The 20,025-nt window shown below is 39.2% G+C and overlaps 1 protein-coding gene across 2 annotated transcripts in view; it reads right to left on the bottom strand.

Moving 5' to 3' along the window:
• C2CD3 (C2 calcium-dependent domain containing 3) overlaps positions 1–20,025 on the bottom strand; it is a 190,128-nt gene that overhangs the window by 121,074 nt on the left and 49,029 nt on the right. For both annotated transcript variants that reach the window (XM_011996184.1, XM_011996185.1), the window contains exons 8-11: positions 9,808–9,955; positions 4,423–4,577; positions 1,262–1,471; positions 657–769 (exon numbers count right to left, since the gene is read on the bottom strand). In XM_011996184.1, the coding sequence (XP_011851574.1) occupies positions 657–769; positions 1,262–1,471; positions 4,423–4,577; positions 9,808–9,955 (626 nt within the window). The remainder of the gene's footprint in view (positions 1–656; positions 770–1,261; positions 1,472–4,422; positions 4,578–9,807; positions 9,956–20,025) is intronic.

Raw genomic sequence — 20,025 nt, 5'->3', positions numbered from 1 at the left:
ATACTTTAAATGAGTAAATTGTACAGTATGTAAATTATGTCTTGTTAAAGTTGTTTTAAAAGAAGAAAAATGGCGACAGTTGAAAGAAAATGATTTAAGCATCATAATTTTTGAGTTCTAGTCAGTTATGTTACTAGTGACCTGCTGCCTTATATTAGAATAGTCATAGTATCACTGGGCCTGTTTACTCCCTTATAAAATACAGAAATTACAGTAGATTCACTTCAAAGTTCTTTCTAGCTCTAAGATTTTATGATACTACAAAAGTCAAATGAGGCCAGGCATGATGGCTCATGCCTGTAATCCCAGCACTCTGGGAGGCCGAGGTGCACGGATCACCTGAAGTCAGGAGTTTGAAACCACCCTGGCCAACATGGTGAAACCACGTCTCTACTAAAAAATACAAAAATCAGCTGGGTGGGGTGGCATGCGCCTGTAATCCCAGCTACTCAGGCGGCTGAGATAGGAGAATTGCTTGAACCCGGGAGGCGGAGGCTGCAGTGAGTAGAGATTGCGCCACCACACTCCAGCCTGGGCGAAAGAGCGAGACTCCATGTCAAAAAAAAAAAAAAAAAAGGTCAAATGAGTAATTACAAATTCAAAAATTCTTCCAAAGTCAGAATGTCTAAGGTGCAGAAAACCAGTGTGTCTCTTACTTCCATTTGTAATTTTACTGGAGGCGAGTCGAACAACCTCAGTGATCAAAGCTGTCTTTCCCAATCCGCTTTCCGAAAAGCCCACAGGAAAGTGATATTCTACAAAGAAAGTGCTAAAAAGAAAAACAAAAAAAGTGATTAAAAACTAACCAAACAATAAACCTAATTTCCGTCTGATAAATCCAACATATATTTGAAGTCCTATTTTCAGGACCTCTAGTACTCAGAAGCCTTACCTCTTCTTCAAAGCTTTCCACCAATCCTTGTCAGAGAATCAAAGGTTCCCTTTCTTGCGTTCCCACAGCACTTTTAATACAAAACATCTATTTTGGGCCCTAAAGCCTTATGTTATAGATAGCCATTTAAATGTTTCTCTGTCCTGCTAACTGTAAGATATGTAAGAACAGAGTCTGTGTCTTAATTTTCTTTAGACCCATACTTAGACACAGTTCTTGGGATCTAGTGGGGATTCAGTATATTTCTGTACATTAAATGATGCATATGAAAACACATCCCAAATCACAGTATTATACAACTGTTGATTATTATCATCAGACACACTTTCGAAAAATGTCAAATTTAGCTTTCTCATGTTAGAGACATACCGCTTTTTTGCTGTAGTCACCTTAGGTGGTGTACCAGCATAGCTTTTTTTGTCAGGGGTCATCTGATGATTATCTGGAGGAATTCCCATGGTTTCAATGATGATTCTGACTGAATGTGTTCTACCCAAAAGGGCCAGTCTATCCACACTTAGTGTCATCGTTTGGGTATCTTCTGGAGTTTCTGAGAGCATCTGTTGTTCAACCAAATTTCTGAAAGGAGTTCACACAAGCAGTGAGGCATACTGTTACAGGCTTCACATGAAACAATCTAGTTTGCAGAGGCAAGATGAGGAAAGAGGGAGGGCAGCAAGTTTTAATTTTTTAATTTTTATTTTTGCACAGGGTATTGCTCTGTCACCCAGGCCAGAGTGCAGTGGCAAGATCATGGCTCACTGCAGCCTTGACCTCCTGGGCTCAAATGATCCTCCCACCTCAACTTCCCAAGTAGCTGGGACCACAAGCATGGGTCATCACACCCGGCTAATTTTTGTATTTTTTGTACAGATGAGATGTTACTATGTTGCCCAGGCTGGTCTTGAACTCCCAGACTCAAGCAATCCTCCTGCCTCAGCCTCCCAAAGTGCTGGGATTACAGGTGTGAACCACCACACCCAGTCAAGCATCTTGATTCACAAGTTATCAAGGATTGGAAACAGCCTTAATTATCAGAATTCTGGTCCTATAGTGCAAGAAATCTCAAAAAATGTAAAAACAATTATAATCTAAAGGTTTGAGAGTGTATATTCAGGGTAACTGGAATCTATGCTCGCAGTACAAAAAAATTTTTAAATACTATATATACATATACACACACACACACACACACATATACACACACACACACACACAAATATATACAATACACATGAGTACAGAAACTGAAACTACAAATTTAGGTTTTTCTAGAAGGGACACAGACCTTATTTCAGTTACCCACTATCCTAATGTAACTACTATTGTCACTTTTGTGTATTTCTTCTCATTTGCTTTCCTTATGCATATTTTCTACATAGTCGTGATTACAGTACACATACAACCTAGAATCCTGCTTTCTTCCTTAACCATTTAAATTATACCTATCTTGGTAGAATCAATAAAATGAAAATGACCATACTGCCAAAAGCAATCTACAAATTCAGTGCAATTCCCATCAAAATACCCTCATCATTCTTCACAGAACTAGAAAAAAAAATCTTAAAATTCACATGGATCCAAAAAAGAGCCCACATAGCCAAAGCAAGACTAAGCAAAAAGAACAAATCTGGAGGCATTACATTACCTGACTTCAAACTATACTGTAAGGCATAGTCACCAAAACGGCATGGTATTGGTATAAAAACAGACACACAGACCAATGGAACAGAATAGAGAATCCAGAAATAAAGCCAAATATTTATAGCCAACTGATCTTCGACAAAGCAAACAAAAACATAAAGTGGTGAAAGGACACCCTATTCAACAAATGGTATTGGGACAATTGGCAAGCCACATGTAGAAGAATGAAATTGGATGTTCATCTCTCACCTTATAAAAATATCGACTCAAGATGGATCAAGGACTAAATCTAAGACCTCGAATCATAAAAATTCTAGAAGACAACAATGGAAAAACCCTTCTAGACATTGGTTTAGACAAAGACTTCATGACCAAGAACTCAAAAGCAAATGCAACAAAAACAAAGATAAATAGATGGAACTTAATTAAACTAAAAAGCTTCTGCACAGCAAAAGAAACAGTCAGCAGAGTAAACAGACAACCCACAGAATGGGAGAAAATCTTCACAATCTATACATCTGACAAAGGACTAATATCCAGAATCTATAAGGAATGTAAACAAATTAGCGAGAAAAAAATCAAACAATCCCATCAAAAGTGGGCTAAGGATATGAATAAACAATTCTCAAAAGAAGATATACAAATGGCCAACAAATGTATGAAAATATGCTCAACATCACTAATGATCAGGGAAATGCAAATCAAAACCATAGTGTGATACCATTTTACTCCTGCAAGAATGGCCATAAAAAAAAAAAAAAAAGAATGTTGGTGGGGATGTGGTGAAAAGGGAACACTATTATGCTGCTGGTGGGAATGTAAACTAGTACAACAACTATGGAAAACAGTGTGGACATTCCTTAAATAACTAAAAGTAGAACTACCATTTGATCCAGCAATCCTACTTCTAGTATCTACCCAGAGGAAAAGAAGTCATTATATGGAAAAGATACTTGTACACGAATGTTTATAGCAGCACAATTTGCAATTGCAAAAATATGGAACCAGCCTAAATGCCCATCAATCAACGAGTGGATAAAGAAATTCCATATATATATATGGAATACTACTCAACCATAAAAAAGAAACAAAATAATGGCATTTGCAGCAATCTGGATGGAATTGGAGACCATTATTCTAAGTGATGTAGCTCAGGAATGGAAAACCAAACATTGTATGTCCTCACTCATAAGTGGAAGTTAAGCTATGAGGATGCAAAGGCATAAGAATGATACAATGGACTTTTGAAACTGAGGGAAAGAGTGGGAAGAAGGTGAGGGATAAAAGACTACAAATTAGAGGCCGGGTGCGGTGGCTCACACCTGTAATCCCAGCACTTTGGGAGGCCAAGGTGGGCGGATCACCTGAGGCTAGGAGTTCAAGAGTAGTCTGACCAACATGGAGAAACTGCGTCTCTACTAAAAATAAAAATTAGCTGGGCATGGTGGCGCATGCCTGTAATCCCAGCTACTCGGCAGAAGAATTGCTTCAATCCTGGAGGTGGAGGTTGCAGTGATCTGAGATCGTGCCATTGCACTCCAGCCTGGGAAACAAGAGCAAAACTCTGTCTCAAAAAAAAAAAGAAAAAAAAAGGCTACAAATTGGGTACAGTATCATATTGCTTAGGTGATGGGTACAACAAAATCTCAGAAATCACCACTAAAGAACTTATTCAGGTAACCAAATACTACCTGTTCCCCAAAACCTATGGAAAAAAAAAGTACCCATCTTTTCAGATTATTACATTTTTAAGAATTACAATGTTTACTGAGTTATTGCAACTTACTCACTCTAATGGTGCTGGACAAATGGGTCATTTCACCTTAGGAGATCTTGTGAAAATAATATTCCTTTGCGTTTACCTTTAAATAAACAGAGCAGCTCACCTATTTTTCTTGCCTGTTGACCTCTTCTTCAGCTTATGATCACTTGACTCCAGAACCTTAGACGATCTGGCAAGAGCTGTTGACTGGCTTATTTTTTTAGAAGGGACAACATCATCCTCTTCACTGAGGAAATCACTGATGCTGGTATCAGATTTCTATGGAGAGGAAGAAACAGAGACACTAAAAGACAGCTGCTTTGGGGATTGTGGCAACGAAACATTTCTCTAAAGAAAGCAAGTTCTAAAAAAAAGAAAGCAAGTTCTTCTCTGTACATACATCACTCTCTTAAAGAAAGAACTGACACCGGGGAGATAATCCCGTATTTCTCCTGGTTATACAAAAATAATCTGAAGTTCACAAAAATAACCTACAAGTTCAGTTGAAAGCAAATAAATGAAGGTAGATTCTTCTTTCAAATTCTCAATAACAATAATAAGTATTTATTGACTATAGACTGTATGTCTGGTATTATGCTTAATGCTACATGTATATTTCTAACATTCACCACATTCCTACAAGGTTCCTTTATCTCAGTTTTTACAAGAGAGAAAATCAGAGCTGAAAAAAGTAAGGCAGCTTGTTTATGAACCATACCTGTAAAGCCAGATTTTGATCTCCATGGGCTTCAAAGCCTGTATTTCTACCATAGTTTGAGGCCAAATGACTTGGACGATGTCACCTAATTATTTGGATAGACTACTTATTTATTTTTTTGAGACACAGTCTCACTGTGTTGCAGGGCTGGAGTGCAGTGGCACAATCACAGCTCACTGTAACCCTGACCTCCCCGGGGCTCATGTGATCCTCCTACTTCAGCCTCCTAGCTGCTACTACAGGCATGTGCCACCACCCCTGGCTAATTTTTGTATTTTTTGTAGAGTTAAAGTTTGGCCATGTTGCCCGGGCTGGTCTCAAACTATTGGGCTCAAGTGATCTGCCTGCCTCGGCCTCCCAAAGTGCTGGAATTACAAGGGTGAGCCACTGTACCTAGCCAAGACTACTTTTTGTCACCATTCTATACTACAAATGATTCATTCTGCTTTTAATCTTGCTAAAATGAACTGTTTACTATATATAGGTCACAAATTTCCTTAATGAGGGAACCAATGGCTAAGCCCCTTGCAATTCATTTTTATTTTGAGAAAAGGCAGCTACTGCAATGGACTGATCAGCCCTTTACATCACAAAATGTAAAATAAAGAGAGAAGATGGCATTATAGTTACTGGGTTCCATTAAAAAAAAAAGATACAAAGCTTGCTAATATAATATAAATTCAGGACACAAACCCAAAGTTATTTTAAGTCTATCATTTAAAACTACCCTTTTTTCAGCATGTCAGGGGGTATAATGTGTTGATCTGTGACAGGGGGACAATTAATTTAAATAAGCATGATAAGGATGTCTTCTTGGAAGCAATACAACTTTTTTTTTTTTTTTTGAGATGGAGTCTCGGTCTGTTTCCCAGGCTGGAGTGCAGTGGCGTGATCTCCGCTCACTGCAACCTCCGCCTCCCAGGTTCCAGTGATTCTCATGCCTCAGCCTCCCAAGTAGCTGGGACTATAGGCATGAGCCACCACACCTGGCTAATTTTTGTAGTTTTAGTAGAGACAGGGTTTCACCATGTTGTCCAGGCTGGTCTCGAACTCCTGACCTTAAGTGATCTGCCCGCCTTGGCCTCCCAAAGTGCTGGGATTACAGGCGTGAGCCACTGCGCCACCACAATACAACTTTAAAAGGCAAAATTACAAAGATTTTTGCCTTTAAGTTTTCCTTTAAGTGGCAACTTTTAAAAATGGTTATTGATGAGTGCAACTGAAGAATAAATTTTAAATTTTATGTAATGTCAACTAATTTAAGCAGCAGCATGTGGCTAGTAGCTACGTTGAATAGCATGATTGTCAGGTTGCTTTTTTTTTTTTTTTAATTATACTTTAAGTGTAGGGTACATGTGCACAATGTGCGATTTGTTACATATGTATACATGTGTCATGTTGGTTTACTGCACCCATCAACTCATCATTTACATTAGGTATTACACTGCTGGTGGGAGTGTAAATTAGTTCAATCATTGCGGAAGACAGTGTGGCAATCCCTCAAAGATCTAGAACTAGAATTACCATTTGACCCAGCCATTCCATTACTGGGTATATACCCAAAGGATTATAAATCATGCTGCTATAAAGACACACGCACACATATGTTTATTGCAGCACTATTCACAATAGCAAAGACTTGGAACCAACCCGAATTCCATTAATGATAGACTGGATTAAGAAAATGTGGCACATATACACCACGGAATACTATGCAGCCACAAAAAAGGTTGAGGTCATGTCCTTTGCAGGGACATGGATGAAGCTGGAAACCATCATTCTGAGCAAACTATCACAAGGACAGAAAACCAGACACCGCCTATTCTTACTCATAGATGGGAACTGAACAATGAGATCACTTAGACACAGGGTGGGGAACATCACACACTGGGGCCTGTCGGGGGGTGGAGGGTTGGGGAAGGGATAGTATTAGGAGAAATACCTAATGTAAATGATGAGTTGATGGGTGCAATAAACCAACATGACACATGTATACATACGAAACAGACCACACATTGTGCACACGTACCCTAGAACTTAAAGTATTAAAAAAAAAAAAAAAGGTTATTGACAAGGTAATCAAAATCTAGATGAGTCCAAGGGCTGAAAGGAATTAAGGTTAACATAAACTACATTGCTCAACAGCTAAGAATTTCAGGTACCAAAATACAAGGTAATCACACTGTGAATGCTATTCAATATTAAGAATGTCAAACACTGACTTTGGGGAAGGAACATTGTAACTCCTTGACTTTCCCACTGTCTCATGGTCAGTTAGTTCACTCCTTCTTTCAGGCAACAAACATTTTCTAAAATTATTTTGTTCAAATAGCATGGGGGATTATGTAGTACCATTCACACATTCATTTATTCACTAAGTATTCACTGAGTGAGCACTCGGTATCTGTCAGGCCTTTGCTGTACTGGTAATAAAAAGAATGAAGACACATTCCTGCGTACAAGGGACTATATCATACAACGTGGTAAGAGCTATAATAGAAATATGTGCAAGATATATGGGTATTCAGGTAACAAATTATGCTTGGAGAAGTCTGGGATGATTTCTTCACAGAGGTGATGAGTTGATCCTTAAGAATTAAGTTTATTAGATGGATAAGAGCATTTCAGCATTCAAAGTAGAAGGATTAGTACCAGCAAAAAATAGGGAGATACAAGAGCTAAGGCCAGGTGCAGTGGCTCATGCCTGTAATCTCAACCCTTTGGGAGGCCAAGGCAGGAGAACTGCTTGAGCCAGGAGTTTGAGACCAACTTGGACAACATAGTGAGACCCTGTCTCTACAGGAAAAAAAAAAAAAAAAAAGAGCTAAAATGTTTCAGAGTGTCAAGTGGCATGAGACTCCAGTAAGGCTGGAGACTCCGGTGGGTAAAGGGTGTAAGTGGGAGACGAAGTTAGAGAGGTCATTCACGGTCAGATTCTAACACCATGCTCAAGACTGACGACACACTGTGGTCTAGTAGAAAAAAATACAGGCTTTTTGTCAGATAGACTAGGGTGAGAATTCCAATTCTGCCACTTAATTATTAGTACTTAACCTCTTTAAGCTTTTGTTTAATGTTATGTAAAGGAGAGATAATACTATCTCATGCAGCTGGTAAAAGAATTAAATAAAATAGAGCTGGACATGGTAGCTTACGCCTGTAAGAGTAAGGTGTGCAGATCACTTGAGGTCAGGAGTTCAAGACCAGCCTGGCCAACATGCTGAAAGCCTGTCTCTAATAAAAATACAAAAATTAGCCAGGTGCAGTGGCATGTGCCTGTAATCCCAGCTACTCGGGAGGCTGAGGCAGGAGAATTGCTTGAACCCGGGAGGCAGAGGTTGCGGTGATCCGAGATTATGCCTCTGCACTCCAGCCTGGGTGACAGAATGAGAGACTCCGTCTTGGGAAAAAAAAAAAGAATTAAACAAAATAATGAATGAAAAACAGTATTTAGTGCTCCATTAGTTTCAGCCATAAAAAAAAAAAAACAAACAACCCGCCCAAGTATTTAATAAATGATAGATAAGATGTGAAGTCCCTAGCACACAGAAAATGGGTAATAAATATGTAATAAATATTTCCTCGTTATCCTATAGGGAACATATTATCAGTGATGACTGTGAAGGTGGGAAGTCATGAAATCCTAACAGTTCCTAAGGTCTTTCTCACCCACTTCCTCGTGTCCAATCCCACTGCTGCTACTCTCATTCAGGCATTCTCTCTCATACCTCCCGTAGCCCAGTGGCTTCCTATCTGCTTCTGGTTATTCCCTCTTCAGTCTGCCCCCCTGTATGGCTGCCAGACTCAGATTCCTAAAACACTCTTGTGATATGTGACTTCTTCTTCACCTGACATGAAAAGCCTTTCACAGATTGGCTGCAATGTGCTAGCCTGCCTTTTCAACTTCTTTTCCACACAAATTCTCATCTAGTCAACTGGATCCCTTGTAGTGCAAAAATGCGGTTTTCTGCACAGCTCATTCTTCTACACCCATTTTGTATCTTTTCTCTGCTTCTCAAAACACTATCTTTCAAGTCTCAGTTAAAACCCTTTATTCTTCATTATGCTTTTACCCCAACAATCTCATGTAAAAGTTTTCCCTGCTTCTTCCAAACTGTAGTAGCCCTCACTGGCTTACTACTGGGCTGGTATAAACTACCTTGTATTTCAGTATCTTTTTTTGACCTGGAGAAAAGGAAAATCAGGAGCATGAACCTTTGCACATATAAACAATTACTTGTGGAACAGGGATTGGACTTACTATGTAGAGACTCTAGAAGATGCTAAGTCAATGAAAAGAGCATAAGGCTTGACAGAAAAAAGAACTTTGAAAAAACCAGCGCTGCCAGAAAAGAGAATCCCTGTCTCACAGGCCAGAAGAGTTTTGTCTCCTACGAGTAAGAAGTATTTTTGGAATATTTTTAACAGATACCAGTTAAGAATGGTTCTGAGGGTATAACTACATCAGCTGTTCCTTATAAAAGCTCTAAGGAAACCATATAATACATTAATTAAACTATAGGCTTTGGACTCAGGCAAACTTGAATTTGAATTCTGGCTCTAATACTTATTTGTTACATGTTCTTGCACAAAATACTCAAATTCTACTAGGCCTGTCTCAACATCTGTAAAATGAAGATAATACTTTCTTCTTCAGGTTGTCATTATGATTAAGTAAGGTAAGGTATGTAAAATGCATAGCTGTCTGGCAAGTGGTATCATGCCTCCAGCTACTAATATTATTAATACATCTGTTCTCTAATTCTCAGTGCTTTAGGTTCAATGACTTACAGGTACTGTATAAAATAAGTTCTCCAGAAGACTTTGGTCATACTGAGGGTCATTCAGTTCACTGCTGCAATACACATCACTCCCAGGAGATGGGCAATCTGGAGGAGAGCCTAGCCCATCCCAGAAATTGCCTTGGGATAATTCAGCACTGCAGAGATAAGAAAACAAAGCAGAAGAATTTTAACAGAAGTTTCAGCTGAACTATTCTCTCTTTAGTGAAACTTTCTGAAGTTCTAAATGTGGAAGGAGATATGTTAAACAAAAGACTCACATTAAACAGAAGACTACTGAATAAATATTTCCCAATTATACTACCCCTCCTCTGGGATGCTAACAACCAGTATTCAGAAACACACTACTGACACTGATTGTGATCTCATTCATTTATTCAACAAACATTTACTGGTCACCTATTATGTGCTAGGTCCTGGAAGATACAGAGATGGCTAAGCTAACACAATCTGTACTCTTGTTGTATTTACAGTCTGATAGAGAGAAAAAAAGGTATAATTCAATGAGTTAAATATTATACACTGATTTTGCAAAAAATTCACAGACACACCCACTTCCAATAAACAAAAATATGTGCATTTAGGACTAATTACGGTGATATTAGTTCTATACAGAATATTAAAAAATGAATAAAACACAGTGTATAAACTAATAGGAAGATAAGCATATAAGTAACTATAAACTCAGAATTTTGAAGGAACAAATTCTCCCTTTTTTTTTTTAAATCCTATGCTGGTCTCTCTCTTTTTTTTTCTTTTTTTGAGGTGGAATTTTGCTCTTGTTGTCCAGGCTGGAGTGCAATGGCATGATCTAGGCTCACTGCAACCTCTGCCTCCCGGATTCAAGTGATTTTCCTGCCTTAGCCTCCCTAGTAGCTGGGATTATAGGCACCCACTACCACGCCTGGCTAATTTTTGTATTTTTAGAGATGGAGTTTCACCATGTTGGTCAGGTTGGTCTTTAACTCCTGAGGTGATCCACCCACCTTGGCCTCCCAAAGTGCTGAGATTACTGGTCTCTTTTTTGATAGCAATTTTTACTTTCTACCTTTCTTCCAGTTCCTTGTATAAATTCCATATTTTTCCTCAAAGTTTAGGCTCCTTGAGGGCAAAATATGCATATAGTTCTGTTTCTCCTACATTAATTAGCATTTAATAAGCACCTGTTAGTGAACTTAATGATTTCTTAATGAATATGATGCCAGGTACTGTGCTACACATTTTATTTATTATTTCTTTCCATGTTGCTTCCTTTCAAGTTAGCTGCTATACTTCTTTCCTTAATTTCTCAAGAAAATAGTATATAATCACTACCTTCAAATTAGACAGTGTTCTTATATTATTTTGAACAAGCAGATAGTTAATGTTCCCTTCCTCACCTTTCCCTGGGCTACAGAAGGGTTTCTCAATCTCAGCCCTGCTGACATGTTGGGTCAAACAGTTCTTCTACCTTTGGGACTGTCCTATGCATTTCAGATCCCTGGCCTCCACTTATCAGATGCCAGTAGCACATTCCCAGTTGTGACAACCGAAAAATGTCTCCAGACACTGTAAATATCTCATGGGGTTGGGGTGGGGAAGAATCACCCCCTCCTTGAAAACCATCAATCTATAGTAACTCTCAAAGGTCAGAACAGCTTCCTAACCGCCATAATCCAACTAACAACTTCCCAGTCTACGTGGCCTCTCTGCAGCTTCCGCAGCCCGGGAGTTTAAGACCTGCTTCTTTTTGAAACTCTACTTTTTGGTCTTTTATATAACTGTATTATTTGCCACATATACTCTCCCCCTTGTACATCCTTAAAGTTATGAAGATTTTTCCAGTTGCTTGTTATTCCCCACTTTGTACACCCTTAAATTTATGAAGACTTTTCCACTTTTCACTCTTTTTTGAAATTAATATTTCTTTGAATTTATTCACCTGTCTATGACATACTAAAAGGGGTAAAATTTGCCTGTGTTCCTTGGCCATAAAATAAGCCTATTTTCAGTACTATCCTCTTCTTTTTCTTCTTAGACATAATTTTAAATAAAAGAATACACATACCTATTTTGAAAGTCAAATAGGACTACAAGGCTTATAATAAAAAACAGTAGCTGAGTGATTCCTCAGAGGGGATCACTTTCAATTCCCTTGGATGCTTCTTCTAGTATTTACCTCCATATTTCTCTTTTTAAAAATTTATTAGAGACATGGTCTTGCTTTATTGCCCAGCCTGGAGTGCACTGGTGTTATCATAGCTCACTGAAGCCTTGAACTCCTGGGCTCAAGGGATCCTCCTGTCTCAGCCTCCTTAGTAGTAGCTAGGATTACAGGTGCATACCAACACACCTGGCTAATTAAAAATTTCTGTAGAGACAGGGCCTCATTATGTTACCCAGGCTGGTCTTGAACTAAATGATCTGACGTAGCCTCCCAAAATACTGGGATTACAGGTGTAAGCCCCATGCCTGGCTTTACCTCTACATTTTGAAGTGACACATTAATATACCACTATTTTCTGATTTTTCGCTTTTCTGTATGATCTATGAAAAATGAAGGACCCACTCTTTTACACCATTACACTTGAACCACACATTTCCCTTTTACCCATCTTCTTGATTTAGTTATATTACAAATTTTTTGGTTAAATTAATTTTCAGGGTTAATATTGTATCTGAGCCAAGTACAGTATAATTTATTGCACCTCTTTTCTTATACAAGTAATTATCCCTGGTATAAATTAACTGCCTTAATTTTCATTTGCTTAGTTTTCTTTGACCCTATTACTACTTTATGACTGAATTCTTCAAGAGAATTGAACATTTCCTAAGAGAGAACTGAAAATTTGGTCAATATATGTTCCATTCCCCTTCACCTCTTCACTCCTTAGAAACATCCCTACTGAAGTCAGGGATGCCCCTATACGGACTGCTTGCTCTCTCTCTATGTTATATACCCGAAATCTCCTCCTATCCCTCTTCTGTGTTGTAGCCCCTATTTCTTAAGACTACATGTCTTACTCTTTCTTCCTAAAATCAATGTTCAGTAGAAGATATTTTCCTGTGGTTTTCTGAGGAATAGTGCAAGACAGGTAAACTTCTGAGAATCTGAATAAAGTTATTTTTACTCTACCCTCACACTTGATTAATAGTTTGATTAGGAGTAGAATTTTAGGTTGAAAATAATTTTACTTCAGAATTCTGAAGACATTTCTGCACTGTCTTCCAAGGAACTGGTAGAAAACCTGATGTCATTCCAATTCCTGATATTGTATATGTGACCTTTATTCTTTCTCCCTTTCTGGAGGCTTTTACTATTGTCTCTCAGTATTTTAAAATTCCATAATTATGTGTCTTAGTATATCTTTTTTCATTCACTGTTCTGAGTTCTTGATCCTTTTTTTCCATAAACAGCTTTATTGAGATATAATTCACATACCATACAATCTTCCCATTTAAAGTGAGCAATTTGGTCAGATATGGTGCTCACACCTGCAATCCCAGCACTTGGGGAGGCCGAGGCTGGTGGATGACTTGAGGTCAGGAGTTCAATACCAGCCTGGCCAACACAGTGAAACCCTGGCTCTACTAAAGATACAAAAAATTAGCTGGGCGTGGTGGCATGCGCCTGCAATCCCAGCTACTCAGGAAGCTGAGGCAGGAGAATTGCTTGAACCCGGGAAGTAGAGGTTGCAGTTAGCTGAGGTTGCACCACTACACTCCAGCCTGGGTGACAAAGCAAAACTCTGTCTCAAAAAATGAAAATAAAAAGACAAAATAAATAAAGTGAGCAACTCGATAGTTTTTAGTATGTTCATAAATGTGACCAACCATCACCACTCAATTTTAAAACACTTTCATCATCTCAAAAATAAACTCCATAACCTTTAGCTATCACTACCCTGCCCATCAGCACTCCCAGCCCTAAGGAACTATTAATCTATTTCCTATCTCTATAGATTTGCCTATTTGGACATTTCATCTAAATGAAATAAAAGTATATATATTTGCCTGTGACTGGCTTCTTTTTATTTAAGACAGGGTCTTGCTTTGCAACTCAGGCTGGAATACAGTGGTGCAATCACAGCTCACTGCAGCCTCAACTTCCAAGGTGCAAGTGATCCTCCCACCTCAGCCTCCTGAGCAGGCAGGACCCTACAGGTGTACGCCACTACCCCAGGCTAATTTTCCACTTTTTGTAGAGACGGGGTCTCCCTATGTTGCCCAGGGTGGTCTTGAACTCCTGAGTTAAAGTGATTCTCCCACCTCGGCCTCCCAGATTACAGGTGTGAGGTACCAACACTGCGCCCGGCCTGGTTTCTTTCAATTAGCATGTTTTTAAGGTTCATCCATGTTGTAACATGTAGCAGTACTTCACCTTGATGGCCAAATGTAAAAACACTGCTCTACTGTATGGATACTCCAGATTTCTTAATCCATTCATCAGTTGATGGACATTTAGTTAGTTTGATTTTTGGGGTTGCTTCATTTTTTTTCCATGTGGCTATCCAGTTGAATAATGCTGGTATGAACATTCGTGTACACATTTTTATGTAGACGTACGTTTTAATTTCCCTTGGGTATACAGCTAGGAGTTGAAATGCTGGGTCACATAGTAAATCTTTGTTTAAAAATTTTATTGTTTTCTATCATATGGTAAATCTATAGGTACGAGTTTGAGGAGTTGACAGCCTATTTTCCAAAGTAGCTTCATCATTTTATATTCCTGCTAGCAGTGTACCAGGGTTTCAAATTCTCCACAACCTCATTAATGCATAGACTATTTGACTTTAGTGGGTGATTTCCTGATAACAAATGGTGTCAAGCATCTTTTCATGTGTATATTGGCAATCTTTTTTTTTTTTTTTCTTTTTTTGAGACGGAATCTCACTCTGTCGCCCACCTCCCAGGTTCACGCCATTCTCCTGCCTCAGTCCCCCGAGCAGCTGGGACTACAGGTGCCCACAACCATGCCTGGCTAATTTTTTGTATTTTTAGTAGAGACGGGGTTTCACTGTGTTAGCCAGGATAGTCTCAATCTCCTGACCTCATGATCTGCCCGTCTTGGCCTCCCAAAGTGCTGGGATTACAGGCGTGAGCCACCATGCCCAGCCTTTTTTTTCTTTTTCGTTTTTTTGAGATGGAGTCTCACTCTATTGCCTAGGCTGGAGTGCAGTAGCGTAATCTTGGCTCACTGCAACCTGCACCTCCCAGGTTCAAGCGATTCTTCTGCCTCAGCCTCCTGAGTAGCTGGGACTACAGGCGCACACCACCATGCCCAGTTAATTTGTTTGTATTTTTAGCAGAGATGGGGTTTCACCATGTTGGTCAGACTGGTCTCGAACTCCTGACCTCGTGATCCGCCTGCCTTGGCCTCCCAAAGTGCTGGGACTACAGGCCTGAGTCAGCATGCCCGGCCATGTTAGTTATCTTAATATATTTTTTTGGAGAAATGTTTATTCAGATCCATTGCCCATATTTCTAATTGGATTATTTGTTCCTTAATTATTAAGTCATGTAAGTTATTTATATGTTCTAGATATAAGTCCTGTATCAGATGTAAGGTTTGCCATTTTTTTTCCCATTCTGTGGTGTCTTCTCACTTTAATAGTGTCCTTTGAAGCACATAAGTTTTCAATTTTGATGGAATCCAATTTATGTATCTTTTCTTTTGTTGTTTGTGCTTTTGGTGTCATATCTAAGAATCTTTTCCCAAATCCAAGGTCACAGATTTACCTCTATGTTTTCTCTAAGAGTTTTATAGTTTTAGCTCTTTCGTTTAGCTGTTTTATCCATTTTGAGTTAATTTTTGTATACTGTGTGAGATAAGGGTCCAACTTCATTTTTTTTTTTTTTTTTTTTTTAGATACAGGTCTTGCTTTGTCACTGAAACTGGAATGCGGTGGTGTAATCCTAGCTCATTGTATCCTTGAACTCCTGGGCTCAAGTAATCCTTCTGCCTCAGTCTCCTGAACAGCTAGGACTATAGTCATGTGCCACCATACCTAGCTAATCTTTTTTACTTTTATTTTTTGCAGAGATGGGGGTTCTACCATGTAGCCCAGGCTGGTCTCAAACTCCTGGCCTCAAGTGATCCAACTGCCTCAGCCTCCCAAAATGTTGGGATTACAGGCATAAGCCACTGTGCCTGGTCCCAACTTCATTTTTTCTGCATGGGGCCATCCAGTTGTTCCAGCACCATTTGTTGAAAAGACTATTTGTTCCCCCATTGATTGGTCTTCACAGCCTTGTCTAACTCATATTAGTTGACCACAGATAGATGGGTTTATTTCTAAACTATCAATTCTATTCCATGGATTTATACGTCTATCCTTATGCCAGTATCACACTGACTTGATTCTGTTGCTCTGTAGCAAGCTTTAAAATTGGAAAGTGTGAGTTCTACTTTTTTTTTTTTTTCAAGATTGTTTTGGCTGTTCTGGGTCCCCTGCAACTTCCTATGAATTTGAGAAACAGCTTGTCAATTTCCACAAAGAAGTCAGCTGGGATTCTGATATTGTGTTGAAACATAAACATAGGATTTTTTCCATATATTTAAATCTTCTTTATTTCAACAATGTTTTACAGTTTTTATTTTATTTTTTATTTTTTTGAGACAAGATCTCACTCTGTCACCCAGACTGGAGTGTAGTAATCACAGCTCACTGTTGCTCAAGGGATTCTCCTGCCTCAGCCTCCCAAGTAGCTGGGACTACAAGCACGTGCCACCATGACTGGCTGTTTTTCTGCATCTTTTAAGATAATCATGTGGTTTTTGTTTCTTATTCTATTGATATGGTGAGGCTGGGTGCGGTGGCTCACGCCTGTAATCCCAGTGCTTTGGGAGGCCGAGGTGGGCAGATCACCTGAAGTCACGAGTTTGAGACCAGCCTGGCCAACATGGTGAAACCCCATCTCTACTAAAAATACAAAAATTAGCCAGGTGTGGTGGCACACACCTGTAATCCCAGCTAGTTGGGAGGCTAAGGCAGGAGGATTGCTTGAACCCGGGAGGCAGAGGTTGCAGTAAGCTGAGATCAAGCCATTGCACTCTAGCCTGGGTGATAGAGAGAGACTCTGTCTCAAAAAAAAAAAAAAAAAAAAAAAAAAAAAAAATCTATCTGTTTCTCTCTCTCTCGATACAGATATAGATAATGGTGGATCACATATATTTATTTTCAGATGTCAAACTAACTCTCATTCCTGGAATAAATCCTGCTTGGTCATGGTATAAAATTATTTTTATATGTTGCTGGGTTCGGTTTGCAAGCATTTTCTGGAAGATTTTTGTGTCACATTCATATTGATCTGTAGTTTTCTTTTGTGATGCTCCTGTCTGGATTTGCGTCAGAGTAATGCTTGCCTCATGAGTTGAGGAGTGTTCTCTACTATTCTAACTTTTTAGAAAGGTTTGTGAAGAATTGGTATCAACTCTTCTTTGGTAGAATTCAGCAGTGAAGCTGTCTGGACCTGGGCTTTTCTTTGTGGGTAGTTTCAAAGTTACGAATTCAATCTCTTTAGTTAATTTTTACTATTTCAATTATTAATTGCTTTGTTAGAGGTCTCTTCATATTGTCTATTTCTTCTTTTTTTCTTTTTTTGGAGACGGAGTCTTGCTCTGTCGCCCAGGCTGGAGTGCAGTGACGCCATCTCGGCTCACTGCAAGCTCTGCTTCCTGGGTTCACGCCATTCTCCTGCCTCAGCCTCCCAGGTAGCTCGGACTACAGGTGCCTGCCACCATGCCCGGCTAATTCTTTGCATTTTTAGTAGAGATGGGGTTCCACCGTGTTAGCCAGTATGGTCTCGGTCTCCTCGTGATCTGACCACTTTAGCCTCCCAAAGTGCTGGGATTACAGGCGTGAGCCACCGCGCCCAGTCCATGTTGTCTACTTCTTCTTGAGATAGTTTAGGAATCTGTCCATTTCATCTAAGTCGTCAACTTTATTGTCATACAATTGTTCATGGTATTTCTTTACCATCTGTTTTATTTGTATACAGTTGGTATTAATGTCCTTGCTTTAATTTCTAATGCTAGTATTAATAATTTGAATCTACCCCTTCCTGGGAACACAGTCCACCAACTAGTAACTAAGGGAAGAGGGGGCCCTAAAGTCTTGCCTGCCCTAGCCTGGAGTGGTGTTTCTATTTCTGTGAGTTCGGAGGGATAGGGAGAGATATCTTGGTTCAAATATCAACATGAAAGCTCATGTGCTTCATTTCAGGGAAATTTACTTTTATAATTCCTTTCTCTCCTTTTTTCTTTCATCTTCTTTTTAGAATTCCCATAATTTGGACATTGAACCTCCTTAAAATATCCTCAATTTTATATTTTTTTTTCGATTTTCCAACTCCATTCTTTTTGTTGAACTTTCTGGGATTTTTCCTCATCTTTCTCTTCCAAATTTTGCATTAAATATTGTTCTCTGTTTACATGTTGAAGCATTCCTCAAACATCTACAAATTGTGGCTATCTGTTCATATTAAAAGTCAGGCACTGAAATGCTGACCGGAAGTGTCATATTCCAGTTGGGAGTGGGAGAAAACTTGTTGACTGGTTGGTCTCATTATAAAATAATTGGGCAGAACTAGACCATTTTGTTGAGTAATCTCTAATGGTTGGTATCTGTACTTCTTTTCTCTTGAGCTAGACGGTTTCTCAGCAAAATCTCAATCTCCTACTTGGGAGGTGATGTGGCTGTCAGTGTTCTAGGAGTCAAGAGGTAACGGGGATCAGAGGTAGGAGGGGTGTTCATCATTCCATATGCAGACTTTAATTTAGTCTCCATTTCCTTGGTATGGTCCTCACCACTACCCTCAGTTTGCTTGACAGCCTTGTATCTAAGGATCAGTTTGTAACCTCTATATATTAAACTGCTAGTCTTTCACTGGGCAGGGTAATGTCAGTCTTCTGGCTCTGGGGATGGGAGATGGTATTATAATAATAATATCTAACATTTATTGAGAGGTCATTCTGTAAGGTGTTTACAGGAATTAATTCACTGAGTCCACACTACATATCACTGAAGTAGGTTATATCCTTTTTATAGGTGAGGAAACTGTAGTAGAAGGTGGTTAAATAACTTACATAATGTTTTACAACTAGTGAGTGGCAGAGTTCAGGTTCAAATACAGGCAATCTGGTTTGAGGTTCTCTTTCAATTATCTCTATTCTATACTGTCTGTCCAGATCTTGGAGAGGGGAAAGAAGGATCTAATTGCTCCTATTTATTTTTTCTTAACCAGTCCTCATTTTTAGCCTCAAACTCAGATATTGCTTTGGTGTTTCTAATTCCTGCAGTAGTCTTTTTGGGCTACTGCAATCAAACTGTTGGTCCTCTAACCTCAAACATACAGACTTCTCTATTTTGCTAGGTCAGTTACCTTTGTTCACCTGTTTTCTAGCTTCCAAAATTTTATTGACATCTTTCTTTTGCTGTCACCTCCCCTTTTGGTTCTTGTGAGTTTATGCCTTTTCTACTCTTTCATTATCATTTTGTTGAGGTTTATTTTATTTTGAGGCAGGGTCTTGTTCTGTTGCCCAGGCTGGAGTGCAGTGGCATGATCTGGGCTCACTGTAACCTCTGCCTCCTGGGCTCAAGCAATTCTCCTACCTGAGCCTCCCCAGTAGCTGGGACTATAGGCGTGTACCACCACGCCAAGCAATTTTGCATTTTTTTGTGGAGACAGGGTTTCCCTATGTTACCCAGGCTGGTCTTGACCTCCTGGGCTCAAGCAATTTGCCTGCCTCAGACACCCAAAATGCTGGGTGTACAGGTGTGAGCCACCATGCCTGGCAAAGAATGGGGATAAAAGTTTTAACTTTTATTCTTACTTTCATTCTACCATACTCTCTCTGGGTGATCTTGTCCACTCCAAAACTTTCGGTTATTACAGAGTAGCTAACAAATCTCCAATTTTTATCTTTGGGCTAGTCCTCTCTCTTGGGCTTCAGCTCTATATATCCAAGTGCCTACAACTCAAGTTTAACAGATTTACATAATCAAACTTGAACTTGGCCTTATGCCTGCTTAAGGATTTTCAATAATTTCAATCATTACGATCCATGAAGTCACTAGGGTAAAAACCCTAGGGATCATGTTTTACTCTTTGCCCTCTTTCTACAACTAATAAGTAATCAAATTCTGTCATTTCAACCTTTAATGTCTTACCTCTCCCCTTCTGCCAGGGAGAAAAAAACCCCCACATGATTTCCCATCTCTTCTAT

Source organism: Mandrillus leucophaeus, unplaced genomic scaffold, assembly GCF_000951045.1.
Source record: "Mandrillus leucophaeus isolate KB7577 unplaced genomic scaffold, Mleu.le_1.0 Scaffold504, whole genome shotgun sequence".
NCBI classification, from domain to species: domain Eukaryota; kingdom Metazoa; phylum Chordata; class Mammalia; order Primates; family Cercopithecidae; genus Mandrillus; species Mandrillus leucophaeus.
The sequence above is the reverse complement of the archived record's forward strand: the minus strand, read 5'-3'. Positions and strand labels throughout refer to the sequence as shown.